General features: G+C 49.6%; 1 protein-coding gene across 1 annotated transcript in view; it reads left to right on the top strand.

Annotated features, from left to right (window-relative positions):
- Positions 1–478: 478 nt before the first annotated feature.
- The window catches only part of PTH1R (parathyroid hormone 1 receptor), a 489,474-nt gene continuing 475,724 nt past the window's right edge, over positions 479–14,228 (top strand). The window contains exon 1 of the mRNA XM_077493522.1: positions 479–818. Coding sequence (XP_077349648.1) covers positions 753–818 — 66 coding nt within the window. The 5' untranslated portion in view covers positions 479–752. The remainder of the gene's footprint in view (positions 819–14,228) is intronic.

Raw genomic sequence — 14,228 nt, 5'->3', positions numbered from 1 at the left:
TCAGATCTCTCTGTATATGAGACCCTCTCCCTTATCAGATCTCTCGGTATATAGGACCCCTCTCTCTTATCAGATCTCTCGGTATATAGGACCCCTCTCCCTTATCAGATCTCTCTGTATATGGGATCTCTTTCTCGTTATATTTCTCTTTCTTTTTTTCCTTCTCCCCCCCAGTAACTCTCTTTATATTTAGTACATCTCTCTCTTTATATACAGTATATCTATGTATATATATATATACCTCTCTATATACAGTTTATATATCTCTATATGCATTATATATAAATATACATATATATCTCTCTCTGCGGGTCTCGGGGCCCCCGGGGGTCTCTCCCCGTACGCAGCGGTTGTGGCTCTCCGCCGGTCACGTGCGGTCGCTCCGCAGCCAATGGGCGGGCGTGGTGTGGCCCCTGAGCGCCCCTCCCCGAGTGTCAGTCCGGGCCCCGCCCCCTCCCCGATCCTCAATCCTTCCATTCAGTAGAGCGGCCAGCTCAGCCGTGTGCGATCCGAGCTCCGGGGATCATCGCCGCTCGTGTGCCATGGATCGGCCGATCTGCCATACACTCTGCGACTGAAGGCTGGACTCTGCATCCCGGGATTGTGTGCTGGACCCCCCGCCGTGTGTGGATGTGTTGGCCCCTGACATGCCCCAGTGACTGGCACCCGATGGAGACATGGCATGTGTGGGGGGCCCCGGGCACTGCTGGTGTAGGTGATCTCTGACCGGTGTGTGCCCCCAGCCTCTGGATATGGGACCCTCTGTGCTGGTGTGGGGTGCCCTCTGCTACTGCCTGCTGCCCCCTGTGTCTGCTGCGGTAAGTCCATTCTACTTACTTACCCCCTTCTATCACCTACTGCAATAAGTGCACCCCTCTACTAACCTACCCCCCACCTACCATCCCCTTCCATCACCTACTGTGGTAAGTGCACCCCTCTACTAACCTACCCCCTTCCATCACCTACTGCCTCTGCCCCCTGTGTCTGCTGCGGTAAGTCCATTCTACTTACTTACCCCCTTCTATCACCTACTGCAATAAGTGCACCCCTCTACTAACCTACCCCCCACCTACCATCACCTACTGTGGTAAGTGCACCCCTCTACTAACCTACCCCCTTCCATCACCTACTGCCTCTGCCCCCTGTGTCTGCTGCGGTAAGTCCATTCTACTTATTTACCACCCCTTCCATCACCTACTGCGGTAAGTACACCCTTCTACTTACCTACCCATCACCTACTGCCTGCTGTGCGAAGTCCACCTTTCTACTTACCCCCCCATCACCCCCTGCGGTAAGCCCACCCTTCTACTTACCCCCTCCATCACCCCCTGCGGTAAGCCCACCCTTCTACTTACCTACCCCCCATCACCCCCTTCCATCACCTACTGCCCCCCATGTCTGCTATGGTAAGTGTACCCTTCCACTTACCCACCCCCTATTACCCCCATCACTTACTGCCTGCTGTGCTAAATCCACTTTTCTACTTACCACCCCCCCCCCCCCCCATCACCCCCTTCCATCACCTACTGCAGTATGTGCACCCTTCTACTTACTTTACCCCCCCCCCATATCACCCCCTTCCCTTACCTACTTACCTTTCCCATCGCCTTTCACTCTTCTGTCTGCCCTACATGTCATGGGGCGCTGTGTATTAGCAGTGGAACTACAAGTCCCAGCATGACTCGGGCTGCTCCCGTTACATTGTTGTCACCAATTCTAGTTATTGTGTTTTATAAGGAAAATCAATATTCCAAAAATGAGTTTATAGAACACGTTGTCCCACTTCTACATCCCGAAGGAGCTTACACTCTAATGTCCGACCACATTTATTATTTTATTTATATATATATATATATATATATATATATATATATATATATATATATATATATATATATATATATAGCTATGACATATACCGTAGTGCTGTACAGAGGACACAGAGACCGCAACATCAGTCTCTGTACCAGAGGAGCTTACACTCTAATTTCTCCTCCCCCAGTCACACACTATTATTATTATTTATACATTTGCATAGCTCTGACACATACCGCAGTGCTGTACAGAGAACACCGAGCCAATCTCATCAGTCTCTGTGGCAGAGGAGCTTACACTCTAATCCCCCCCCCCCCCCCCCAACCACACACTATTATTATTATTAGTATTGTATTGGATATTGGATTGTACTAATGTATACTATTATTATTATACATTTATATGGCTCCGACATATACCGCAGCGCTGTACAGACTACACTGAGCCAATCACATCAGTCTCTGTGGCAGAGGAGCTTACACTCTAATGTCCCCCCCATACTCACACTATTATTATTAGTATTGGATTGGATTGTTATGTATACTATTATTATTATACATGTATATAGCTCTGACATATACCGTAGTACTGTACAGAGAACACTGAGCAAGTCACATCAGTCTCTGTGGCAGAGGAGCTTACACTCTAATGTCCCCCGTCACACACTATTATTATTATTATTATTATTATTATTATTATACATGTATATAGCTCTGACATATACCGCAGTGCTGTACAGAGGGCACTGAACCAGTCACATCAGTCTCTGTACCAGAGGAGCTTACACTCTAATTTCTCCTCCCCACAGTCACACACTATTATTACCGGGGACAACCCTTAAGCCTCAGTGTTCTTCTATGGCCAGTCCTCCTGTTGGGGACGTTCAGCTGGTACTTGTAGTCCCACGGTTGCTGGTCACGCGCCGTCCCCTCTCTCCCGCTCGCTGGGTTACATTGTGTTTTACGAGTTGTCATATTTTTAGCTGCACATTCGCTGGCTGGTGATGATTCCTCCTTCTCTGTGTTGCTCAATTCTCCTTTTTTTATTTAAATGTATTTATTTATTTTTATTTGTGAGTGTTTAACAAAATATGGGTCCTGCTTGGACTTGTAGTGCCACAACAACCAGCTGGATTGTCTTTTATTCAGATGACTGCTGATTATAAAAAAAAAAAAATCAGATGCATTGATGACTTGCTGGGACATCTAGTTCTACAAATGACTCCCCCCATAGGGATTGTTCCCAGTCTGCATTCTACCAACTGCTTGGGGCATGCTGGGACTTGTAGTTGTACGAGTGACTTCACTTAGGCTGTTATAGTTGTATCAGACCCTCACCTGCTGCTGGGACTTGTAGTTCTACACGGATAGTGATGTGGTCATTTGTTATCCTGCATGTTAGATCTGGCCCATGTGGGAGGAGGGGGAAGATGTAGCCAATGAGAAGCTCTGCTGGGACTTGTAGTTCCACACTCTCACAGTGACGTGGTAATTTGTTATCCTGCATATCAATGTCATAATAACTTTCATCCATCTGGAGGGAGAACTCTCTGTAACCAACGAGGAGCTCTGCTGGGACGTGTAGTTCTACAAGGACTCTGTTTTATGCTGTTATAGTTGTATCCGACCCTCACCTGCTGCTGGGACTTGTAGTTCCACACGCTTAGTGATTTGGTAATTTGTTATCCTGTATGTTAGATCTGATCCATGTGTGGGGGGGGGGGAGCTGTGGCCAATGAGAAGCTCTGCTGGGACTTGTAGTTCCACGCACTCAGTGACGTGGTCATTTTGTTGTCCTGCGTCTGATTGTCACATTAAATTTCATCCATCTGGAGGAGAACTGTCTGTAACCAATGAGAAGCTCTGCTGGGACTTGTAGTTCTACGAGTGATTCCGTTTAGGCTGTTCTAGTTTCATCAGACCCTCACCTGCTGCTGGGACTTGTAGTTCTACACGGATAGTGATGTGGTCATTTGTTATCCTGCATGTTGGCTCTGATCCATGTTGGAGGAGGGGAAGATGTAGCCAATGAGAAGCTCTGCTGGGACTTGTAGTTCCACACACTCAGTGACGTGGTAATTTGTTATCCTGCATGTCAGATCTGATCCATATGGGGGGGAAGCTGTAGCCAATGAGGAGCTCTGCTGGGACTTGTAGTTCTACAAGGGACTCTGTTTAGGCTGTTCTAGTTGTATCCGACCCTGCTGGGGTCGGCTGCTGGGACTTGTAGTTCTACACTCTCAGTGATGTGGTAATTTGTTGTCCTGCATCTGATTGTCAGATTCAATTTCATCCATCTGGAGGAGAACTGTCTGTAACCAATGAGAAGCGCTGCTGGGACTTGTAGTTCTATGAGTGACTCCGTTTTGGCTGTTCTAGTTTCATCAGACCGTCACCTGCTGCTGGGACTTGTAGTTCTACACTCCTTAGTGATGTGGTAATTTTCTTATCCTGTATGTTAGATCTGATCCATGTGGGGGAGGGGGGAGCTGTAGCCAATGAGGAGCTCTGCTGGGACTCGCAGTTCTACGAGTGACTACGTTTAGGCTATTCTAGTTTCATCAGGCCCTCATCTACTGCTGGGACTTGTAGTTCTACACTCCTTAGTGATGTGTTAATTTTCTTATCCTGTATGTTAGATCTGATCCATGTGGGGGGAGCTGTAGCCAATGAGGAGCTCTGCTGGGACTTGTAGTTCTACGAGTGACTAAGTTTAGGCTATTCTAGTTTCATCAGGCCCTCATCTACTGATGGGACTTGTAGTTCCACACTCTGGTAATTTGTTATCCTGCATATTAGATCTGATCCAAGTGGAGGGAGAACTGTCCATGGCCAATTAGGAGCTCTGCTGGGACTTGTAGTTCTACAAGTGACTCTGTTTAGGCTGTTCTAGTTGTATCAGTCCCTCATCTGCTGCTGGGACTTGTAGTTCTACACTCATAGTGATTTGGTCATGCCAATTAGATCTGATCCGTGTGTGTGTGTTGGGGGGGGGGGGGGGACTGTCCATAGGCAAGGAGAAGCGCTGCTGGGACTTGTAGTTCCGCACACTTAATGACGTTGTTATCCTGCATCTGATTGTCATATTCGATTTTGTCCACCTGTCTGTAACCAATGGGAATCTCTGCTGGGACTTGTAGTTGGGAGCGTGCGGTTCGTCCGGCTGGAGCTGCCCATAGACATTAGAGGGACCTTCCTGTAGATCTGATCGTCTCTCCGTATCTTCAGGGTCGGTTGCTTCCCCTTTAGGGCAATTGGAGTAGGAAAGGGGGAACTGTGCACACAGCCCCGGCGCTGGGGATTACAATAGGACGAAGTCTGATCTGCCCAATCGTTTTTTGTTCCCTGATAATGCCTCTATGAGGTTGTGTAAGCTGGCCATACATTCTACAAATCTAATTGTACAATCTCCTTTAAGCCCCACCACACAGGCTACAATCCGATTTTTGTGCAAATCTCCTTTTAGATCTCCCATCGGCTATGTAGTGCGAGGGTCTACCCGATTGGATACAAATTGAATAGATTATTTAGGTGGGTTCTCCTATTCCATAGTTTTGTTAAAACTGAGATTTGTATAATGAGATTGTATAGAGAGTATTAAAGCCAGCCACCGACATTACAATCTGTGAAAATCGTTATACAATCTCACAAATAGAGATAATAGAAACCCTTCATATACATTCCATTCTGAATGTGTTCCCATTAAGCGGGCTCTTGTACACATCATTGTTGGTAGATCGAATGGAGATGGTACAATCGGGTTTTAAGGCGTATGGCAAAGCATTGGGTTTGCTGCACACGTCACAATCTGGTTGTACAATCCTTCTGCCATCAACTAGATTTAATGCAAATCGAATGGATTGTTTAGGTTTGCGATGAGTGTACTTAGATCGGGTAAAACCTTAAGGAGATTGTACAATCAGATTGTAAAGTGTAGGACATATTTTAAGGAGATGGTATAGGGATTGGACCTCAGAATGTAAAGCGCTTGGCCGGCTTAAAGGAGATCGTATAGTGATGGTGCAATCCGATTGTAAAGCGTATGGCCAGATTTGAGGAGCTTATATAGGGATTGTAAAGTGTATGTTCAGCTGTAAGGAGATTATACAATCGGATTGTATGGTGGGTGTGGTCAGTTGTTGACACAGGATTGATGCCCCAAAGCAGGAGCTGATCTCTGACGTCTATGGGCACCGTTATGGCCGATCTGAGCAAGTGATTTATTCAGTTTGTTTCCATAGGACTGCTGGCTGGGGAGGTTGATGTGGTGTTGCTGGCTGTGCTGAGCCTTGTGGTTCATCATCGGTGCGCTTTGTGACTGGCTGCCCCCTCTGTATCTGTTTCTGGAAGATTCGGTTTCATATTTTTACTTTGTTGCAAAACATTTCTGTTGATTAAAACAGCTATAACAATGGATCACACTGCTGCATGTCGGGAAGACAAGCAAAATATTTCCCTTTCCCAAACACACACTCGCAGATGCCATTGTCAATGGCGCCCCCCACATATCTGCCAATGTGTGCGTTGTTCACGTCTTCTCAGCGCAGGGTCAGGGTCTGCTCAGGCATTGGAAGGCATGTGATGCACGGATAACGAGTGGAAACCATCTGCATGGTGTGAGCAGAGTCTTATTGCTGGCAAGCCATGCTGGGGCTTGTAGTTCATTGTCGGCACAAGCTGTGTGCTCTGCTAATGTGTTTCCCTATCACTCTGGTATAACAGTGATTTCTAGCCATCTCATGTAATATGTCTCCAGTCTGACTGTCCCCTGAAGCATATCCCTTGTCTTTGACAGTCTCTTGCAGCATGCTCACAGTCTGACGGTCTCCTGTATCATGTCTGCAGTCTCTGACCCACTCCTGTATCATGTCTGCAGTCTCTGACCCTCTCCTGTATCATGTCTGCAGTCTCTGACCCTCTCCTGTATCATGTCTGCAGTCTCTGACCCACTCCTGTGTCATGTCTGCAGTCTCTGACCCACTCCTGTGTCATGTCTGCAGTCTCTGACCCACTCCTGTGTCATGTCTGCAGTCTCTGACCCACTCCTGTGTCATGTCTGCAGTCTCTGACCCTCTCCTGTGTCATGTCTGCAGTCTCTGACCCTCTCCTGTGTCATGTCTGCAGTCTCTGACCCTCTCCTGTATCATGTCTGCAGTCTCTGACCCACTCCTGTGTCATGTCTGCAGTCTCTGACCCACTCCTGTGTCATGTCTGCAGTCTCTGACCCACTCCTGTGTCATGTCTGCAGTCTCTGACCCACTCCTGTGTCATGTCTGCAGTCTCTGACCCTCTCCTGTATCATGTCTGCAGTCTCTGACCCACTCCTGTGTCATGTCTGCAGTCTCTGACCCACTCCTGTGTCATGTCTGCAGTCTCTGACCCACTCCTGTGTCATGTCTGCAGTCTCTGACCCACTCCTGTATCATGTCTGCAGTCTCTGACCCACTCCTGTGTCATGTCTGCAGTCTCTGACCCTCTCCTGTATCATGTCTGCAGTCTCTGACCCTCGCCTGTATCATGTCTGCAGTCTCTGACCCTCTCCTGTATCATGTCTGCAGTCTCTGACCCACTCCTGTGTCATGTCTGCAGTCTCTGACCCACTCCTGTGTCATGTCTGCAGTCTCTGACCCTCTCCTGTATCATGTCTGCAGTCTCTGACCCTCTCCTGTATCATGTCTGCAGTCTCTGACCCTCTCCTGTATCATGTCTGCAGTCTCTGACCCTCGCCTGTATCATGTCTGCAGTCTCTGACCATCTCCTGTATCATGTCTGCAGTCTCTGACCATCTCCTGTATCATGTCTGCAGTCTCTGACCCACTCCTGTGTCATGTCTGCAGTCTCTGACCCACTCCTGTGTCATGTCTGCAGTCTCTGACCCTCTCCTGTATCATGTCTGCAGTCTCTGACCCTCTCCTGTATCATGTCTGCAGTCTCTGACCCTCTCCTGTATCATGTCTGCAGTCTCTGACCCTCGCCTGTATCATGTCTGCAGTCTCTGACTATATCCTGTTGTGGGTCTGCTGTCCCTGACACTAAGGCCTCTTTTCACATATGTTCACAGTGGGAACTCACATGAAGCATGGCGCTTTTTTTTGGTGCATTTGCAGTGCGTTTGCCATGCAACAAGACAGGCCGCAGGCATGTCCCCACTACCGTTTAATGGCAGTGCAAGCACAATGTGCGCTCGCAGCGCGTTTCCGAAATGTATGGAAAAGTGCGTGTTTTCTGTGCGGTTTTGTTGCGCAATCGGAAACACGGGGATGTGAACGGGGGCTCAATATTTACTGAATTATTTGTGGCCCGCTGGTGATGTTGGGGGGTCATACTTGATGCCCTCCAAATGAAGAAAGCCGACCAGCACTGCTCTAGCTGCTTCCTCTTCTGTACCCATTTCTGGAAGATTTGGTTTCATGTTGTTACTTTGTTGCAAAACATTCATGTTTATAAAAAAAAAATAATAATAATTGTCTTCCAGTTAATGAATAATATTTACATTTAAAAAATGAGCGCTTCTGGGGCTCACACATCTTTGCACCATGGTTTTTTTCCGCATTTCGCGCTGATATTGCGTTGTCTGAAACTTCCAGAATTCCTTGTTCAAAAAAAAAAAAAAAAAAAGTTTAATATAAAGTAAAATACGCAATTTCGCTTAAACCTTGCAGTAGCTCACTTGGTGCGTTTTGGCACCAAATGGGCTTCCAGCAGAAGTCGGTGCCTGAAAAAAGACCCCCAAAAATGAATATAAGCTGCAAAAAAAAATATATTACCTAGTACCTAGCTTCTGATTGGCTAATAATAATAAAAAAAATAAAATAATCTGGGCTAAAACATACCTAAAAAAATAAATAAAATAAAATAAAAAAGCCTGTACAAGGAGTGGAAAAAAAAAAAAAAAAAAAAACAAGAACTAGACGCTCAGTTCATATCAAGTGATTGTTTTGTTTTTTCTTTAGGTTGTTCACATTCACACTTGTGCGACTTTGGATGTCAAAGTTGCATGACAAGTTGCACAGCCCAATCTTTTCAATGGCACCCGTTCACAGCGACTTTGAAAAGGTGCCTGCACTGCTTTGATGCGACTTTGATCCAGAGAGTGTAACGTCAGATCAAAGCTGCTCTCCAAAGTCGCACTGGAAATGATGTGACTTTGGAGTCGCGCTTTAGTCGACAACCCAATCGATTGCCATGTAGTGGGGGGGGGGGGGGGAAGTGGATTTCAATTGATAGTTAAGATAATATCGTAAATTATTGATCATTTCCACCATGCAATCTCATAATCTGATTGATCTCTACACGATCGGATTCATGTTTTTAGAGCATTTCAGTGCTGCTGATCAATGCAAATCAATTGATAATTTCCCGCTCCGGCCATCTGACCTACATTGAGTCTAAATTGATTGGAAGGGAAGTTATTGCTGTTTGATTGTTTGCCAGTTTGATCACTTGGATCGAAGCGCGTGGCCCCCATAAATGGAGACTGTCAATCGAAAGGGAAGTTCTGGCTGTTTTCGTCTATTTGCAGATAGTAAAACAGAAGCGTGTGGGGCCGCCATTACTCTTTACTGCTTTCTCTTGAACTCTTTCTGGGAATACGAACTGATTCATTTTTGTTACTTTTTGTTGCGAGGAAGTGTGAACATCCTCTGGGCTCAGCCTTGTCTTCTTCACAGAAGATCAGAGAGAGTCCAGGAATTCCAGCCACCCGTCCAGAGGTCAGAGAGTGAGCGAGCCCAGCAGGGTCCCCCACCCCTCCTCCTCAGCATCAGAATCCCCCCACCCTTCCTCCTCAGCATCAGAATCCCCCCACCCTTCCTCCTCGGCCCCTGCAGGGTCCCCCTTTTCCTCCTCGGCCCCCTGCAGGGTCCCCCTTTTCCTCCTCGGCCCCCTGCAGGGTCCCCCTTTTCCTCCTCGGCCCCGGCAGACTCCCCCTTTTCCTCCTCGGCCCCGGCAGGTTCCCCCTTTTCCCCCTCGGCAGGTTCCCCCTTTTCCTCCTCGGCCCCCGGCAGGGTCCCCCTTTTCCTCCTCGGCCCCCGGCAGGGTCCCCCTTTTCCTCCTCGGCCCCCGGCAGGGTCCCCCCTTTTCCTCCTCGGCCCCCGGCAGGGTCCCCCCTTTTCCTCCTCGGCCCCCGGCAGGGTCCCCCCTTTTCCTCCTCGGCCCCCGGCAGGGTCCCCCTTTTCCTCCTCGGCCCCCGGCACTGTCCCCCCCCCCCCCCCATCTCTGCCTCACCCCGCATCTACAGCTCCTTCTTCCTCCCATCTGGAAACGGCTGTGGCCGCCTCTCTGGATACAATTAAACAGCAATTTTGGTCTTTGCTGCTATATTTTGCCTGAAATGTGACTTTCCTCCGGAGCGGGCCGTCTCCACACTGCTCACTGTACCGTGCGGCTCTCCCAGGGGAGCCTGTAGAGGGAAATCTCTGTGTACAAGACAAACTGCACATTGTAATGCAAATAAACATATTTACTTTTGCGTCCCGCGGCCTTCGTCCGGCGCTCTGCGGTGTAAAGTCCAGGGGGATGGCACAATGAGGCGCATACAGCCCTTTCTACAGAGGGGGTACAGACCGGTGACAGGTCCTCTTCGTCTTCTACAATGTGGAGCTTTGTGTTTTATGGCTGCCTGTCCCTTTTATTGGCCGCTGTAAATTCTGGGCATTTTTATTTTATTTTTCTATTTTGGGTGAAAAATGACACTTTATGTCGCACACCTGGGTGCCGCCGCTCACCTGATTGCTCTGCTCGGCCATGCAGGGGCTTGATGGATTACATATTTACTGGCGATAGATAAATATTCTTTAGAGAAGTACGTTCACTTCCCAAAACCTGAGAAAGCCGGGCTGTGAGAATTGTGTTGTTGCCGTGTGCACCAGGCGTGATCTGCAGCGGATGCCTGGAGTACAGCGCATGCTTGTAGTCCCAAGAGAATCCACTGGGGCAAGTGGGGGCATAAACAAGAGGTCTGGGGAGTATGAGATGCCAGGATGCCTCATGTATGTGTGGGAAAAACACAAAAATATATTTATTACAGGAATTTAAAAAGCACCGATCAGAGGACATGCTAGAGCAGTGGTCTTCAAACTGTGGCCCGGGGGCCAGATGCGGCCCTTTGCTTGCCTTTATCCAGCCCTTCCTCCCACTGACACCCAAGGATGGGGCCCTCTTCCTCCTCCCACTGGCACCCAGGGATGGGGCCCTCTTCCTCCTCCCACTGGCACCCAGGGATGGGGCCCTCTTCCTCCTCCCACTGGCACCCAGGGATGGGGCCCTCTTCCTCCTCCCACTGGCACCCAGGGATGGGGCCCTCTTCCTCCTCCCACTGGCACCCAGGGATGGGGCCCTCTTCCTCCTCCCACTGGCACCCAGGGATGGGGCCCTCTTCCTCCTCCCACTGGCACCCAGGGATGGGGCCCTCTTCCTCCTCCCACTGGCACCCAGGGATGGGGCCCTCTTCCTCCTCCCACTGGCACCCAGGGATGGGGCCCTCTTCCTCCTCCCACTGGCACCCAGGGATGGGGCCCTCTTCCCCATCCCTGGGTGCCAGTGGGAGGAGGCCCTCTTCCTCCTCCCACTGGCACCCAGGGATGGGGCCCTCTTCCTCCTCTCACTGGCACCCAGGGATGGGGCCCTCTTCCTCCTCCCACTGGCACCCAGGGATGGGGCCCTCTTCCTCCTCCCACTGGCACCCAGGGATGGGGCCCTCTTCCTCCTCCCACTGGCACCCAGGGATGGGGCCCTCTTCCTCCTCCCACTGGCACCCAGGGATGGGGCCCTCTTCCTCCTCCCACTGGCACCCAGGGATGGGGCCCTCTTCCTCCTCCCACTGGCACCCAGGGATGGGGCCCTCTTCCTCCTCTCACTGGCACCCAGGGATGGGGCCCTCTTCCTCCTCCCACTGGCACCCAGGGATGGGGCCCTCTTCCTCCTCCCACTGGCACCCAGGGATGGGGCCCTCTTCCTCCTCCCACTGGCACCCAGGGATGGGGCCCTCTTCCTCCTCCCACTGGCACCCAGGGATGGGGCCCTCTTCCTCCTCCCACTGGCACCCAGGGATGGGGCCCTCTTCCTCCTCCCACTGGCACCCAGGGATGGGGCCCTCTTCCTCCTCCCACTGGCACCCAGGGATGGGGCCCTCTTCCTCCTCCCACTGGCACCCAGGGATGGGGCCCTCTTCCTCCTCCCACTGGCACCCAGGGATGGGGCCCTCTTCCTCCTCCCACTGGCACCCAGGGATGGGGCCCTCTTCCTCCTCTCACTGGCACCCAGGGATGGGGCCCTCTTCCTCCTCCCACTGGCACCCAGGGATGGGGCCCTCTTCCTCCTCCCACTGGCACCCAGGGATGGGGCCCTCTTCCTCCTCCCACTGGCACCCAGGGATGGGGCCCTCTTCCTCCTCCCACTGGCACCCAGGGATGGGGCCCTCTTCCTCCTCCCACTGGCACCCAGGGATGGGGCCCTCTTCCTCCTCCCACTGGCACCCAGGGATGGGGCCCTCTTCCTCCTCTCACTGGCACCCAGGGATGGGGCCCTCTTCCTCCTCTCACTGGCACCCAGGGATGGGGCCCTCTTCCTCCTCCCACTGGCACCCAGGGATGGGGCCCTCTTCCTCCTCCCACTGGCACCCAGGGATGGGGCCCTCTTCCTCCTCCCACTGGCACCCAGGGATGGGGCCCTCTTCCTCTCCCCCCCCCCCCCCCCACCGAGGCACCCAGGGATGGGGCCCTCTTCCTCCTCCCCCCCCCCCCCATCGACACCACATTCCCAACCACAATAATCCTGCAATAACTGCTCCTTCCACTCCCACACTAAGACCTAGGTGAGTTCTCAGTCTCAGCTCTCTTCTGCCCCCTGCAGGAGGGTCAAACCCTATAATGCATTTTTACCCAAAAGGGCCTTAATCATTGAGACCCCTATGATTAAGGCCCTATTGGGTAAAATGCATTAGAGGAGGTTCTACCATGGGTATTAGACCAAGCTGAAGCCATTTCTCAGCTTGGCACATGGTAAACTTCTCTTGGTGAGAAAAGGCTTCAGCTTGGTCTGCTACCCATGGGACTATCCCTGTAATGCATTTTTCTCAATATCGGCTGAGTCCTAAAGGTCTCTACAATTCAGCGTTCCATCATGCTAGCAGCGTCACATCCGCTTCTACCTATCTGGCAACACATGTAGGGGAGCGGATTCCATCTTTACAGGGTCCCAGCAGGCACCATACTGACACTGCCTCAAAATTAAGAGTTTGAGCACCGCTGGTCTAATTGTTTTCCATAATAGAAGTATTACTAGAGTGCCAGAACTAAAACAGGAGGGATAAGACTTTAAATCCAGATTTTAGAGGCAGCTCCTAAAATCAATCTCTAAAGGGAGTGAGAAGAGGGAAGAGATCATCAAGGCACGCCAGTCTGCTGTTTGACCGGCACGCCAAGTGGATTTGCTGCTGCTACAATTAACCCCTTTGCGCCTAAGGGTAAAATAAATGTTAATGCCTAAGCACAAGTTTGCAACTTTGACAGGTGTTAATAAAACTGTGCATATCATCATAACTACTTTGTGCATCCAGGTGGATTATACAGAGGTTTTTTTATTTATTTTTTCAGTACAAAATAAGCTTTCATTTGGTGGTAAATGGTAATTCATATCTCCTGATTTTTATTTTATTATTATTATTATTATTATTATTATTATTATTATTATTTAAATGAAAGCTGGCCCAAAATAGTAAAAAAAATGTAGCTGTATATTTCTTGCTACTACTGTAACCTTTCACCATAGAAAAACCCCAAATAAATTCTCCCTGCTTCTGACGATCACAGCAATACCACAGATGTGTATATTAGTTGTTCGTACCATAGTACAGCCCAGGGCACATTATTTTTTATTTATTTTTTTAAATATCCTACCTACATACCTGCCCAAAAAAAAAACACTGACCTTGACTCAAACACTAACCCTGGCACTGACCTACATCAAACCTTGATCTCGGTATTTTTTTAAATCTTTTTTTTTTATTATATATATATATATAATTATTATTATTTTTATTTTTTTTTACAACCTTTTTTTTTCTCTCTGAAAGGGGAAGATACAATGCATCTCTCTCCTCCATTCAGAGAGAGAGAAAACACGAAGGTGGGTTTCACAGTGACTGATTACTATGATGGCTAATCAGGCTATTACAGTGATGATCAGGTGACCTAGAATAGGTTCGGGGCGAGTTCTGGGGCCCGGGGCTCTCGGTGAGACCCCCAGTGTCTGAACTGGGAGCGCGCTGTGCGGCACCCTCCCAGCACAAAGACGGATACGCATGTATGCGGCCCCACATAAAAAAAAAAGCTCAGTCCAGTGGGGCTGAATATTTGTGTACACTTGGCACCAAGGGGTTTAAGCCTTGTGGCCGAAACGCGTAGGGTTATGCTG

Source organism: Lithobates pipiens, unplaced genomic scaffold (assembly GCF_037356315.1).
Source record: "Lithobates pipiens isolate NorthernLeopardFrog02 unplaced genomic scaffold, aLitPip1_a1.2 Scaffold_19, whole genome shotgun sequence".
Taxonomy (NCBI): domain Eukaryota; kingdom Metazoa; phylum Chordata; class Amphibia; order Anura; family Ranidae; genus Lithobates; species Lithobates pipiens.
Note: the sequence above shows the minus strand (reverse complement) of the source record. Positions and strands in the feature narration are given on the sequence as shown.